General features: G+C 37.4%; 1 protein-coding gene across 1 annotated transcript; it reads left to right on the top strand.

Annotated features, from left to right (window-relative positions):
• Positions 1-12,506: 12,506 nt before the first annotated feature.
• LOC119507390 (checkpoint protein HUS1-like) lies at positions 12,507-13,214 on the top strand. The gene has a single exon (XM_037800566.1). The coding sequence runs from the start codon at positions 12,507-12,509 to the stop codon at positions 13,197-13,199; it is 693 nt and encodes a 230-aa protein (XP_037656494.1). The 3' UTR covers positions 13,200-13,214.
• Positions 13,215-15,239: the final 2,025 nt, after the last annotated feature.

The following is a 15,239-nucleotide window of genomic DNA, read 5'->3' as shown; positions in this document are numbered from 1 at the left end:
TAATAACCTTTCGTGTCATTTCCTTCTTTCTCCTCTCTTTGACTCTCTGCTACTTCCTAAAATGTTAGCACACCTTTCCCTGCAATCACTCTACCTCAGTGAGTCCAGGCTTTTGGAATTAGGAGGTAGGAAAGGAGGGTTTCCGGTATCTGACAACTTTCGCTTTCAGACCAGTAACACAAAGCTACTCAGGCAAGAGCATGTAAAGGTTCGGCTAACTTCTTAGGAAGTGAGAAGTAAAAATCACATATTTAAAAATCCACATGTAAAATGGAAATAAAAATAGATCTACCTTATAGGTGTTTGAGGAAGAATAAATGAAAGAATGCATGTAAAGCTCTTAGTATGAGGGCTGATGCATAGTTAGTACTAAATAAATATTGACTATTATTAGCAACTTTTCTTTACCTGGCTCCTTTTTTATTTGAACAGGCTTTTAATTCACTAAAATAGATTAGTGAAAATATTATATTATAAACTCCCAACATTACACAATCACAGAGAAGTGTTTTCTAAAAACTGTTATCACAAATTGAGAATAGAATTTTTAATACATACATTTTCAGAGAAAAAAAATAGGCCAAAAATTAACCAAAGGCCATGTTATCTAAATTATAATAAGAGATTGTCATCTTAACACATTGAAAACTAGAGAGGGATGAAGCCAGAGACTTAAAATGTCAGAAAATGAAAGCAGCAAGAGATTGACTTGGATGTCATTATCTTATTGCCTTTTGGAACTCAAAAATGTATTGTTTCTCATATAAAGCAAAGCACTGAAAACTATTTGGCAGCAAGGTTATTATTTCACATATAATTACATCTCATACAGCGGTACATTGGCAGGCATGCAGTGGCTAAATTGTCCATTTTCAACTGGAAAAAAGAAATGCAGTTCTTTTTTCACTTACATCAGTCAAGAAGATAGCCACCCACAGGAAGAGATAAAGACTTATTTGACACTAGATCTATAACCAATGATTTTAGTTATCACTTGAAATTAGTGAGAATTTTGAAATAGGCTTAAGATTTTTTGAAGAGCAATTTGGTACCACAGTCAAAAGCAGATGAAATAGAAAAGTAAAAAAAAAAAAAAAAAGAAAAAGAGAAAATGCTAATTTCATCCTATGATGGGTTGGATTTAGGGATTTCTACAATGGGATTTTTCATAGAAAACCTCTGAAAGCATAGATGTATTAATTCACTACTTCTTAAAAATAAATTGAGCATTTAATTAAGTTACCATCTCTAAACCAACTGGATAAATTCTGAGTCAATGAATATTCTTATACATTTTCCAGAGTGCCAACAACTAAGAATATTATTTATAAAAGCAAGACAACCAAATTCTAACCCTTTGAGATAGCTGTCCTGAATATTTATTTATTAATATCTGAATACCATCAGAACAGTTATGGTCATTGTAATTTTAGATAAGTATGGGCTGAAGACATATGTACTATAGGTGTGATACCAAGAATTTATATCAATGAAAAATTGTAGAAAATTCTATCATCTGAATACCTTTTAGGAAGAACTATAAAAAAGAAATACCTGCATGAACTAGGATATGAGGATAATATTCCTAAGGTAAGTTCAGGTTAAAAATTATAGCTACAAAGTGTCATGTATGAAATATTAGGGTGGCTTGGAGCTATGAACCCTAGAAAAACATATTGTTAAACTTAATCCATTCCTGTGAGTATGAACCCTTGTGAAGAGGATATTTTGGTGAGGTTATTAAAGTGTGTTCCAATCCATGCCTTAAGGATGGGCCTTAATCCTATTACTGGAGGCCCTTACAGAGAAGACCTCAGAGGAGAAAGACACAGGGACAGTCAGAACCTGGAAGTTGAAGGAACTTGGATGAGAAAGAAGAGACCAGGGGAGGCTGCCATGTGCATTGCCAAGTGACAGAAAAGCCAAGGGCCAAGAGTCATCAGCAATCACCCCAGAACACCACAGTCATCTCAGAGAAAATACCACCTTGATAACACCTTGATTTGGGACTTCTCCTAGCCTCAACATCATAAGCCAATAAATTCACATTATTTAAGCCAACCCATTGCATCACATTTGTTTTAGCAGCCAGGAAAGTAAAATAGACATGGAGAGGAATGTTTCAACTTCTGAGTCTGAGAGGAAAGAAAAGAGACGGAGGTAATGGAAAGAGAGACTGGAACTAGGGAAATGAAGGAAGGTTGTACTCCATGATGCTCTGCATAAAACCTGAAGTTCAATAAGGTCAATCATGCTCACAAAATGTTGAGTGTATGTGTGTGTGTGTATGGGAGGGAGACGGATTAAATATTTGATTTTCAGTGATAAAGGAGTGTGTCGCAGAAAAGATCGCAAGTATGTAAACCCTAGAGCTAGAGTATTCTCAGGAATCATGAGGAAGGGTAGCTTTGGACATTCACAAGTCCTAGAACTGAGGGCTCGAGTAACTTCACCTCACTCTTCCAAGAACAGAGAGGCACCAATCACTACGCAATGCTTGTTATTTGGTAAATAATTAGCTCTCTTCCTTTACACCTAGTTTTCCATCATTAGTAAACAATTCTTGTTACTAGTTAGGCTTCTTACTTTACTTTCTATGAATTCTGTGTGGTTTTCACTTTATAGCTGGTGATCCAAAAGGATTAGCTATTTTTTTCTTAATTGTATATTTACTCACTAGAAAACAGTATTACAATACAAAAGAGACTTTGGGAAGGAAAATCAAAGTACAGATAACAGGCAAGTCAACATAAATAGACAAGAGGAGGATACAGAGTAAACAAATTGAACAACTTCACTTTTATTTTTTGTTCATTCTCCTGTGAGTATACTTTTTCCTCTGAAAACCTTCAGATCATCCCCAAATTCTCTGCAAATTCTCACCTGCTTTCTTCCCATGGTCACTTCTATTCAGTTTTCCTTTTCTGTTGAACTCTCAGTTTCACCTTCTCTCCTCCTACAGCTTGTGTGTACCATTCACAAACCCAGCTGTGGGACACAGCTTTTTTCCTGATTTCTGAAGAAAAATAATATATGTGTGGGGCATATGAGTACAGAAAATTTTAATGAAGGTTTGAGGCAATAGGATGATTTTAATTTAGAACCACATAGCAAATGCCTTACCACTGAATATTAAATATCTTCAAATACCGAGAATATTCACCACCCCTATTCTAAGTTGCCATCCAGACTTCTGCTCAGACCCCTTTCTTTTTCTCCTCTACCTTATCAACTACACTTTGCCTTTCATTCTTAAATTCATTCTCCTTTCTTATGTAGAGTAGCCTAGATATCTTTTTTGTTCTGGAGTCTCCCTGAAAGCCATACCTTTATAACCCTACTTTCCAATCAAGACCATCTACTTTGGAAATAAATCATATCGCTCAGGAATAGAATTGTGTTTTTAAGTAGCATTTTCTCTCTCTTCTACATATACCTTCTATCAAGGGCAGTGACTAGGGCCTGCATTTTCAACATGCTGCATTCTGCTCTGCACATTACAGGGTTTCAAGCATAATAAATGCTTACTAAAGATTTGACAAATTTGGGGGCCATATTCAGACCCAAAGAAACACAAATTCTAATTACCATTTCTTTGGATCCAGTTTGGCTTTACCATGAGCTAATCATTTGATTTTTCTTTTCTTATGCCTTACTTTCTTCATTTACAAAATGGAATTAAAATGGCAATCTTCTATGCATATCTTAGAGAGCTTTTTTATGTAGCAAAATAAATAATATATATGAAATTATTTTTAAAACCATGTTGCCTCCTACAAACATGTTGCAACATTAATAATTTTACCTTTCATACTGCAAATATACATGGTTGGTATAAAGGTACATAAGCTTCTGGGATTATAGAAGGCTTGCTTTTGTAAAAAACACATTCTCACACAGTAATCAATAGAATTCTGTATATAATATATAGGAAGTTTTTTAAAAACATGAAATAATAGAGAAAAAGTTTATAATATAGATTGACAGATTATCAGTAGACTTAGAAAATGGAAGTAAATAGATACAACCAGGCATAGACATGGCTTAGAAACTGTCAACAATAAGTGACTGCTTTTGTGAATCCAGTCAGATATCATCAATGAGAAAGTCCTAGTCACTATTTTACCACAAAAATTCCAATTTATTTCTCACTCACTGGAAAAGCAAAGAACAAAGAACTAAGTGTTTTTTTTTTTTTTTTTTTTTGAAGATAAAGATACAAAGCTAAATGCAGAAACCCATAAATTATGATGACAAGCTTATTAGAATTCTTATGGCATAGGTCTACTTTTTAATTTTTCATCCTGCAGAAGTATCTCTTTAATATCAGTGGCATCTTACTTCTAAGATGAAAATTTTATCAGCCTAACTTTGTCTTTTTTTTAATTCTCCCTTGCTATGTCTTGCTAGCTGCCTGAGAAGGACAAAACTGGAACATTAAAGGCCCCATCATGGCATTTATCTGGGATAACAGGAGAGCTGGGGGTGGAACCCACCCACGATTAATCATGGATGGTGATGTCTTTATTGGCTCCTGACCTTGCAATGAGTTGCATGAGTTATAAGAAGGTTCTCTGTTACCCCAATCCCTATTTTCTTGAAGGAGGGAATAAATCATTAGAACCTCATGAATTTCTCGTATTTATAAAGTATACTTCCAAATTTTTCAAAGGAGATGCAGTGTAACCACTTATTTTTCCAATTTTAAAAAAATAATTTTTCAGCTTGTTCAGATGTCATATAAGGAGCCTGATGATTGAAATGATCGGGCTGGGAGTGACCCGAGGATCCATGGCAGATGTCAGTAAGAAGGCCAGAGAGAAGCAGACAGCTTCCATCATCCCCATTCTGAGATTGTTTGCATTACTTCTCTACCCTTACGCTCGAAGCAACAATCATGGTAGATTGCTTTATTCTGTTCCATTAAAACAGAAGCATGCAATAAATCAAATTCCATAGTGACATATCTTGCTTCGGTGGCATGATAAGTTGCTTCTTGGCTGAAATTCAGATGAAGAATATCCGGATTTTGTAAATATACCTCTCCATATTCCCTTGAAACTGAAACCCAAATTTAAGTATTATATAGTGACTGGGAAAATGAAAGAAAAGAGAGTAGAGAGAGGGAAAACAGCCTTCAGAAATATCAAGATATTTCAGTTGGCAAATACAGTGTGTATTTCTTAAAAATTTTTCTTAAGTATACAGTTATAAACAAGAGGAGAAAAACAGTACAAACATATTAAATCTTGCTTTTAAAGACTCTACTTTTAAATGTAAATGTCCAAGATCACTACATAGTAAATACACAAAATCTATAGCCAGCCATACACAAAATATAATTTTACCAAGTTAGGATATCTCTCAAAAGAAATGAACTTACTTTTGTTTCATTAAATTCAGGGGGAAACCTATGCTAACAACAGTACTCAATTAAAGAGCTTTTAAGCAAATATAAAAATTTCAAGCTACAAAAAGCAATCTAATCATTGGCCACCACAAGATTCACATTTTGAGAGATGCAGTACTAAATATTTAGAAGATGGAGGAATGAGAAACTTAAGCTCTCCATCCCCCACAGAAGCTTTGAACAACCAGAAAGAATTGATAGAAACATCTTTCTCCAATCTCCAAAAAACAAGGCTATAGTAATGGGCAAGCACTGAATCAAGAAAGGCAACATAAAAGTGATAGGATCTCATGGTGCCCTAGCCGGCTCCTCTCCCATCTCCTCACCAGCTCAGCACAGAACTGGCCCATGCTCCCAGTGAGGATCGCTGGTCCCAATTCATAGGGAACAGAGCGACTCTTGTGTACATACTGGGACCGTGTATATCTGGCCCAATCTGTCTGGTGGTGCTCTGAGTGACTCACCATCCCTGAATTTGCCCTAAATGTAGAATATGGCTCACAGAGCTCTCCTACAGAAATTTATGGGAGAACAGGCAAGTGTTCTTGCCTGGGGCAAGGCATCGCTGGCTATAGGACATACATTGCAGTTTCCAGGACAATGAGGAAACTGTTTCTTAGGGAAGGGGGAACATTAGTACCAGTGTAAACTGGGGATTCCCAGGGTCAATGCACATACCCAAGTCAAGACAATTGCACAGAAAGGACCAAGAAGGTCCTTTACTGTGGCCTGGAGCAATTCTCTAAACTCATTATATGGATAAGCTCTGAAGGACAGCACCACACAGGTCAATCTACAAAGACTGGGAAAGGTGTTTTCTTTTTTCCATCTGTTTTTGGTCAGCTCCTTGCATTCAAGGAAAGCTCTGTATATCGCTAGCTGGATACAGGCTTAAGGAATAGACACTTCAGAGTCTAAATCCCAGCAATAACACACGAAAATATCAAAATATCCAGATTTCAACAAAAAGTTACAAAACATAAAAAAGAAACAGAAAGTGATGGCCCAGGCACGGCAGAAAATTAAAACATTAGAAACTACCAGTGAGGAAGACCAAGCCTGGGACATACCACACAAAGACTTTTTTAAAATGGTCCTAAATATGCTCTAAGGGAGTTAAAGGAAAACATGCACAAAGAATTAAAGGAAATCAGGAAAACAAGATAAACACAAAGAGAATATCCAGCGAGATGGAAATTATGAAAAGGAACAAAACAGAGCTGAAGACCACAGTAAAAGAAATTCAAAACTCCCTAGAAGGGTTAAGCAGCCAACTGGAGCTGTCCAAAGAATTGTTGAACCTGAAGATGAGACAGTTGATCACCCAGCCTGAGATGTAGAACAAGGAAAGAATGAAGAAAAGTGAACAGAGCCTGTGGAACCTGTGGGATACCATCAAGTGAATCAACATATGCATTGTGGGAGTCCCAGAAGGGGAAGAATGAGAGAAAGAGAGAGAATATTCAAAGAAATAATGACTAAAACTTCCCTAATTTAATGAGAGACATGAATATACACATCCAAGATGCTCAACAAACTCTAAACAGGATAAACCTAAATAGACCCTGGTTTTAGTTTGCTAATGCTGCCAGAATGCAAAACACCAGAGAAGGATTGGCTTTTATAAAAGGGGTTTTATTTGGTTACACAGTCACAGTCTAAAGGCCATAAAGTGTCCAAGGTAACACATCAGCAATTGGGTACCTTCACTGGAAGATGGCCAATGGTGTCCAGAAAACCTCTGTTAGCTGGGAAGGCACATGGCTGGTGTCTGCTCCAGAGTTCTGGTTTCAAAATGGCTTTCTCCCAGGACGTTCCTCTCTAGGCTACAGCTCCTCTTCAAAATGTCACTCTCAGTTTCTCTTGGGGAATTTGTACTCTCTTAGCTTCTCCAGAGCAAGAGCCTGCTTTCAACAGCTGTCTTCAAACTGTCTCTCATATGTAGCTCCTGTGCTTTCTTCAAAGTGTCCCTCTTGGCTGTAGCTCCTCTTCAAAATGTCACTCACAGCTGCACTGAGTTCCTTCTGTTTGCCAGCGCATTTATATGACTGCACTGATCAACTTAGACCCACCCCAAATGGGTGGAGCAACAGCTCCATGGAAATTATCCAATTAGAGTCATCACCCACAGTTGGGTGGGGCACATTTCAAAGAAACACTCAAAGAATTACAATCTAATCAACACTGATAACATCTGCCCACACAAGATTATATCAAAGATAACGGCGTTTGGGGGACACAATATATTCAAACTGGCACAACCCCCATGCTGCAGCATATTATAATTAAAATGTTGAATGCCAAAGATAAGGAGAGAATTCTGAAAGCCACAAGAGAGAAGAAACATGTCACGTACAAGGAAGCCTCAGTAAGATTAAGTGCCAATTTCTCTTCAGAAACCATGGAGGTAAGAAGGCAGTGAGATGACATATTTAAAGTGCCAAAAGCAAAAAAGTTGCCAACCAAGAATTCTGCAACCAGCCAAACTGTTTTTTAAAAATAAGGGAAGGATTAAGACATTTGTAGTTAAACAAAAGCTGAGGAACTTCATCACCACTAGATGGGCCCTACAAAAAAAACCAGCAAGAGTTCTGCAGGTTAAAGGAAAGGATGCTAGACAATTTACTGAAGCCACATGAAGAAATAAAGATCTCTGGCAAAGATAATGACATGGGTAAATATAAATACCAGTACTATTGTATTTTTGATTTGTAACTCCCCTTTTTACTTACTACAGGATCTAAAAGGCAAATGCAGAAAACATAATGATAAGTCAGTGGCTTGGGACTCAAGGTAAAAAAATGCAGTCTGCAGCAAAACTACATAAAGGTGGGGTGATAGAAGGTCATAGGAACATGGTTTATGTACGCAATTGAAGTTAAGTTAGTCTCAAAGCAAACAAGATTGTTATATATTTTAGGATGTTAAATTTAAGCCCTATGGTAACTACAAGGAAAATATCAAAGAATATACAAATTCACAGAGGCAGAAATCAGAGTACAGGTTACCAGGGGTAGAGGACAGAGGAAATGGGGAGTTAATGCATAATGAATGTCCTAGTTTGCTAATGCTGCCAGAATGCAAAACACCAGAGATGGATTGGCTTTTATAAAAGAGGGTTTATTTGGTTACACAGTTACAGTCTCAAGGCCATAAAGTGTCCAAGGTAACACATCAGCAGTCGGGTACCTTCACTGGAGGATGGCCAATGGTGTCCGGAAAACCTCTGTTAGCTGGGAAGGCACGTGGCTGGCATCTGCTCCAAAGTTCTGGTTTCAAAATGGCTTTCTCCCGGGATGTTCCTCTCTAGGCTGCAGTTCCTCAAAAATGCCACTCCTAGTTGCACTTGGGATACCTGTCCTCTCTTAGCTTCTCCAGAGCAAGAGTCTGCTTTCAACAGCCGTCTTCAAACTGTAGTTCCTCTTTCAGCTTCTGGGCGTTCTTCAGAGTGCCCCTCTTGGCTGTAGCAGCTTGCTCCTTCTGTCTGATCTTATATAGTGCTCCAGTAATTTAATTCAGACCCACCCTGAATGGGCGGGCCAACACCTCCATGGAAATTATCCAATCAGAATCATCACCCACAGTTGGGTGGGGCACATCTCCATGGAAACACTCAAAGAATTACAATCTAATTAGCACTGATAGGTCTGCCCACACAAGATTACATCAAAGATAATGGCGTTTGGGGGGACATAATACATTCAAACTGGTACAATGAATTATAGGGTTTCTGTTTGGGGAGATGGGAAAGTTTTGGTAATAGAAGGTGGTAAGCATACTGCAAATTTGTTGAATGTTATTAATCCCCCTGAATGGTATACTTAGGAAAGGTTGGGATGAGAAGATTTATGTTGTATATATGTTTCCACAATTAGAAAAGAAAAAAAGATAAACTAAAGAGAACATGACAATTAAATGCAACACATGACACTCAATTGGATCTAAGAATGAAGGAGAAAAGATTCAAAAGGACATTATTGTGACATAAAAAATTGGAATATAGATTGTAAGCTTTATATCAATACTAAATTTCTTATACTTGATAACTGCACTCAAAGTGATTATATAAGTGAATATCCCTTGCCTCTAAGAAATGTACATGGAAGCATTATGTGTTCAAAGAGTACGATGTGTACAACTTGCTCTTAAATGTCCAAAAAATTGATAAACAGGTGGAAAGATAGATTAAATCAATAGAAAGAGGTAGGAAGGAAGGAAGGAAGAAGGGAAGAAAGGAAAGAATGGAGGGAGGGAGGGAGAGAGAAAGGGGGGAAGGAAGGAAGGAAGGAAAGAAAGAAGAGGAAAGGCAGCAAAATGTTTAAAAAATGTTAAAATTGATGACTCTGGATTTGGGGGATAGTGTATGTTGAGTTCTCTGTATGGTGTTTATTATCTTTGCGACTACCTTGTAAGTTTGATATTATTTCAAAGTAAAAAGTTAAAAAATATTTGGTCATTTAAAAGATGTTATTCAATATTTACTGTGTGTTAATGCTATTTTGACACATCAAGGGACACAATGGTGGACAGAATGTTGTCTCTGTCTCTTAAGGTTTTGTTCTCTCATGGAGAAGGTAAAGATACCTGTGCATGTGACATAATGCAAGGTAGATTAAGATCAGTGCATTATGATTCAATAAACCATGATTTAGTGACTTAGAGCATAGCCTTTAGTTTCAGTAATCATATGATTTTCATAATAGATAAGGGGACCCTCGCTTGGAAAAGTTATGGTCATTTGTGATGCAGAGACTAGAAGACATGTCAGGTAGTAAGGGCAGCAGGAAGAAACACAACACAGCAGAAATAATAGCAATATCTCATATTTATTGACTGCTTGCTGTGTGTTAGGCATGACTCTAACCATTTGCATGTTTTAACTCATTTTATTATCTAGAAAGCCCTAGAAGGTGGGTACTCTTGTTGACATCACCACTGAAAAGATAAGGAACAGAGGCACAGAGCAGGTAAGAAACTTGCCTAAATTAGTGTGTGTTGGGTTTGGTACTCAAACTCAGTCTAGTTCCCAGCCATGCTATTTTCAGGCAATGGTCAATGGCCAATTGGATTTTGAGAGCATAGTGTAAGATATGTTAAACAGACACATGGACAGTCTCAGATAATGAAGAGCCACTGATTATTTTTGAGCAGAGAAAGAATTAAAGTAGTACTTTAGAAAGACTTACCTGCTATCCACATATATACTAGACTTGGAGGATAAGCTTTATAATCAAAGGAATTTGATAAAAAACTACTTCAATCCTCTAAGACGTAGAAATGGGAAAGTATAATTGGGCAGAAAATGAGTAACTTCTAGTATGCAGTCCAATCTTCTTTTCTCTGTTTAAAATGATATTTACCTCCCTTCTCCACCTCTGGGTTAATTAGACTCAGCAGAATGACAAGATAATCCATCAAACAGTACATTTAGCCATATTTTCTTAGTGAGTCTAGTTGCTTCCTTAGAGTAAGTTATAAACCTGTGGAGATTACTATTCATTTGCATAGAGGTAACAATCCAATAGTTATGCATACCTAGTGGCCTGTTCCGGTTTGCTAATGCTGCCAGAATGCAAAATACCAGAAATGGATTGGCTTTTATAAAGGAGGTATATTTGGTTACAAAGTTACAGTCTTAAGGCCATAAAGCGTCCAAGGTAAGGCATCAACAAAAGGTATCTTCACTGGAGAAAGGCCATTGGCATCCAAAAAGCATCTGTTAGCTGGGAAGGCACATGGCTGGCGTCTGCTTGCTCCCAGGTTGCTTTTCAAAATGGGATTCTCCAAAATGTCTATCTTGGCAGCAGCTCCTCTCCAAAATGTCACTCTTAGCTGCTCTGAGGTCCCTTTGTTTGTGAGCTCTTTTTATAGGATTCCAGTTAGCTAATCAAGTCCCTCCTTTGAATGGGTGGGGCCACATTTCAATGGAAACATCCAATCAAAAGGTCACACCCTAACCAAAGGCTTCACTCACAGTTGGGTAGGTCACATTTCCATGGAAACACTCAGTCAGAAGTTTCCAATCTAATCAACAATAATACCTCTGCTCCTATAAGACTGCATCAAAGAACATGGCTTTTTCTGGGGGACATAATATAGCCAAACTGATACATGGCCTGAAGGAATTAATACACTCTTGGTGTATTAACTAATGTGTTATACAATACAATACAAGAAAAAAGTCATTAAAACCCAAACACTGGGTAAAATTTTTTTCCAATGTCCTGAGAAATGCCCATGTTTTATAAACCTTGAAGGGATAATTCCTTATTGATGCCCAGTAAATATTGAATTTTAGTGGCCATGGATATTATACGTCTCTTCTTCAGTTTTTTAATATTAAAGTCCTAATGAACTAATGAAATATACTAACAGTATATTTTAAAAAGGGTCTTCTCTAACTTGAGAGTTTTTATACACATTTTCTTTTATTATTTTTCCTGCACTTTGAAAAAAAAGCAGGATTTCACTGGTTCATTTTCAATGCCATCTGTTTATTAGCCAAGAAAATCTAGCATAAGCTTAAAACAATGCAAGAGAAAACTATGTAAAGTTAAGCTAAAACTGTCGTAATGAAACTGCTAAATTCACACAGATCAAATTCCAATGCACTGAAAATGTTTCCTGGGCCTGCCTAGAATTTCTCACCTAATTAGGTGTGAAAAACATAAATTGAGCACTGTTTTATTGTTTTGTTTTTTTTTTTTTTTCAAAATTTTGTCCATGATGAGAACAGTTGGGGAAGCAAATCTCTCCACAGCCTGCAGGTCTGTTATTTGGACGAAGGAAGAAAGTGATGGAAGCTGAATCCTTTATAGATTCTGGGCACTTGCTCAGCAATTGGTTTTGAATCTTTAAGTTGTTTATGAAATAATTAATTCATTCCCACATTTCCATTTCTTTCAAGAACATGAAATTAGCACTCTTTCTAAAAGAAAGGGGTGATGGAGGCATTTTCGGCCGGGGGACGCGTAGGGAGGGACACGTGTCCGCAGCTAACGGAGGTCGCTGCGCGCGGGCCGCCACTGCGGCCGTGAGGTTTCGGGCCAAGATCGTGGACGGGGCCTGTCTCAAGCACTTTACGCGAGTCAGTAACATGATATCAAAACTTGCAAAAACCCGTACCCTCCGCATCAGCCTGGATAAGCTGACCTTCATCCTTTCAGACAGGGTGGCTAACAGAGGGATGAGCATGTGGTGTGAACTGGTACAGGAGAACTACTTCAGTGAATTTCAAATGGAAGGTGTCTCTGCAGAAAACAATGAGATTTATTTAGAGCTGACATCGGAAAACTTATCTCGAGCCTTGAAAACTGCCCAGAATGCCAGAACTTTGAAAATCAAGCTGACCAATAAACACTTTCCCTGCCTCACAGTCTCTGTAGAACTGCTATCTCTATCAAGCAGTAGTCTCATTGTGACACATGACATCCCCATAAAGGTTATTCCAAGAAAACTGTGGAAGGATTTACAAGAACCTACAATCCCAGACTCTGATGTTAGTATTTATTTACCAGTGTTGAAGACTATGAAGAGTGTTGTGGAGAAAATGAAAAATATCAGCAATAACCTCATTATTGAAGCAAACCTAAATGGAGAACTGAACCTGAAAATAGAAACTGAATTAGTGTGTGTTACAACTCATTTTAAAGATCTTGGAAATCCTCCATTGGCCTCTGAAAATGCTTCTCAAGATAGAAACCCAGAACAAATGGCTGAGGTGCAGATAGATATTAGGAAGCTCTTACAGTTTCTTGCTGGACAGCAAGTAAATCCTACAAAGGCCTAGTGCAGTATTGTGAGTAACAGGATTGTCCATTTTGATTTGCTTCATGAAGATGTTTCCCTCCAGTATTTCATTCCAGCATTGTCATAGCACCACCTTACCAGATTGGAAGCTCAAAGACCTTGGTTGTAGTGGGAAGAGACAAAAGGTTCACATATTCTAAGTTATTTGTCTTATTTCCTCCGAGTAGCACAAATCATATACACTTTACTTATTTCTTCCTTTATATAGTTTAACCAGAAATTGAATTAATGGTTGGATCAACAATATTACTCCTTTTTTCTCATGTCTGTTGTGTTTTGCTTTTAAGACCGGAAAAAAATCTAGATTTTAAATTTTAGTTTCTCATTGGTGAAGTTGTGCAGTCTCATGTATTTAGAACTGGCAAGGTAATCAGAATTTGTAAGAGTCTGTGCAGCGTGGTACAGCAACCGAACACATAGCAGATGGTTTTGTTTCTGACAGTGTATCCCCTCCCCTTGCCCTGATCCCATGACAAGGACGGCCCTGCCGGTGGACACATGTCGTGAGTCCAGGAACTCTGTCCTGCTGCTCCTCTGTTTCGCCCTGGGACCAGCTTTGGTCTTAGGTTATAATTCCTTATAATTCTTGTTTTCCTTGTGTATTGGATCTGTTATTCTGGAAAAAATAGCAACACATTTTTTCTTTAGAAACACCACTTAGCATAGAAAAAAACAGAACTTCTAAGCTGGCATCTGCATTAATGATGAAACCATATTTCTGTTTATTTATGAAAGCTGGTTCAGGTGCGGAAAAATATGCTTTCTCATTCTCCCTCAGGCATGTTCTGCTTTATTTCCCTTATCATTACATCTTACGTGTCCTGTAGAGGTGGGCCTTATAAACGTTATTTTAGCTTCTCATTACAAAGTTGTGACTTAAAAGGAAAGCAGTTGCTTGGGATAAGATGCAGGAATGGAATCAGCAAAAATGGAAAATTCTTTTATGGCTTGCTTGTTATGGTAAAACCAATGACTCTTCCAATGTTTAATGTTAGTTTAAATGGGTATAATATTTCATTAACATTTTTAAATGAGAGGATATAATTTTATCTATTTAAAGCCTCTGTCCCCTCTTTGACTTGTCACAAAATTTTTTCCAGCTGCACATATAACATAAATCATGATGTAAAATGAAACAGCATCTGAAAATAGTTTTATAAAACTTTTATTTCTTGTTAAACCCATTAGAGATTTACCAATCTGAAATATTGATTATTTCTGATTATTTAAATGATGATTTTGGATGTATAAAGAAGATAATATAGTGATTTTCCTATAAATTAACAGTAAGGCAGCATATTTCCTCTTCTGCATTACACAATGTACCCTTTGGTTTCTTTCCTCAGGAATTTAGCATGCATGTTTCTGCTTCCATTATTGGAATGTCAGATATTAAGGGGTGTCCCTAGAATGGGTGTTCCTAGAAGGATACCCTTGGACAAGGCTTGTACAGATTAGAATATCACAGACATCAGATTATTCAGTGCTGCTGCTTTATTTTGCAGATTAGATTAAGTAATTCGCCCAGGGTAACACAGTGGCAGGGGTGGGAATAGAACCCAAGAATTCTGACTCTGATGTACAACCCTTTCCCTCACACTTCTATGTGCTGAGTGACCCTAATTAATCTTTTGAATGAGGAATGAATAATAGATTTCAAAGTTGACATTCACCAATCATTTTATGAGTTAGGAAAGAGTATCTTAGTTTTTAAATCTGCTATGGTAAAGTAGACTTAATGCAATTTTTAAAATTTCATAAATCCAAATGTAATTTCCCCCACCTCTTTATAGAAATTTGTCATCAGTTAAGACCTGATTTTGATGATTTTATGGTGCTCTCAAGATTTCTCTCTGAGTGGAGTATGGCTAGTTAAAAGAGTCTTATCTGGGAATAAGGACCCTGGGATCTGTTTCTAACTGGTCACCAACTTGCCCATGAGTGTCAACAGGTCCTCTCCCTCTCTGCATCTCAGATGACTATGAGGATGATTCTTACCTCCCACGGTAGAAGGAGCAAA

Source organism: Choloepus didactylus, chromosome 12 (genome assembly GCF_015220235.1).
Source record: "Choloepus didactylus isolate mChoDid1 chromosome 12, mChoDid1.pri, whole genome shotgun sequence".
In the NCBI taxonomy this organism is placed as follows: Eukaryota; Metazoa; Chordata; class Mammalia; order Pilosa; family Megalonychidae; genus Choloepus; species Choloepus didactylus.
The sequence above is the reverse complement of the archived record's forward strand: the minus strand, read 5'-3'. Positions and strand labels throughout refer to the sequence as shown.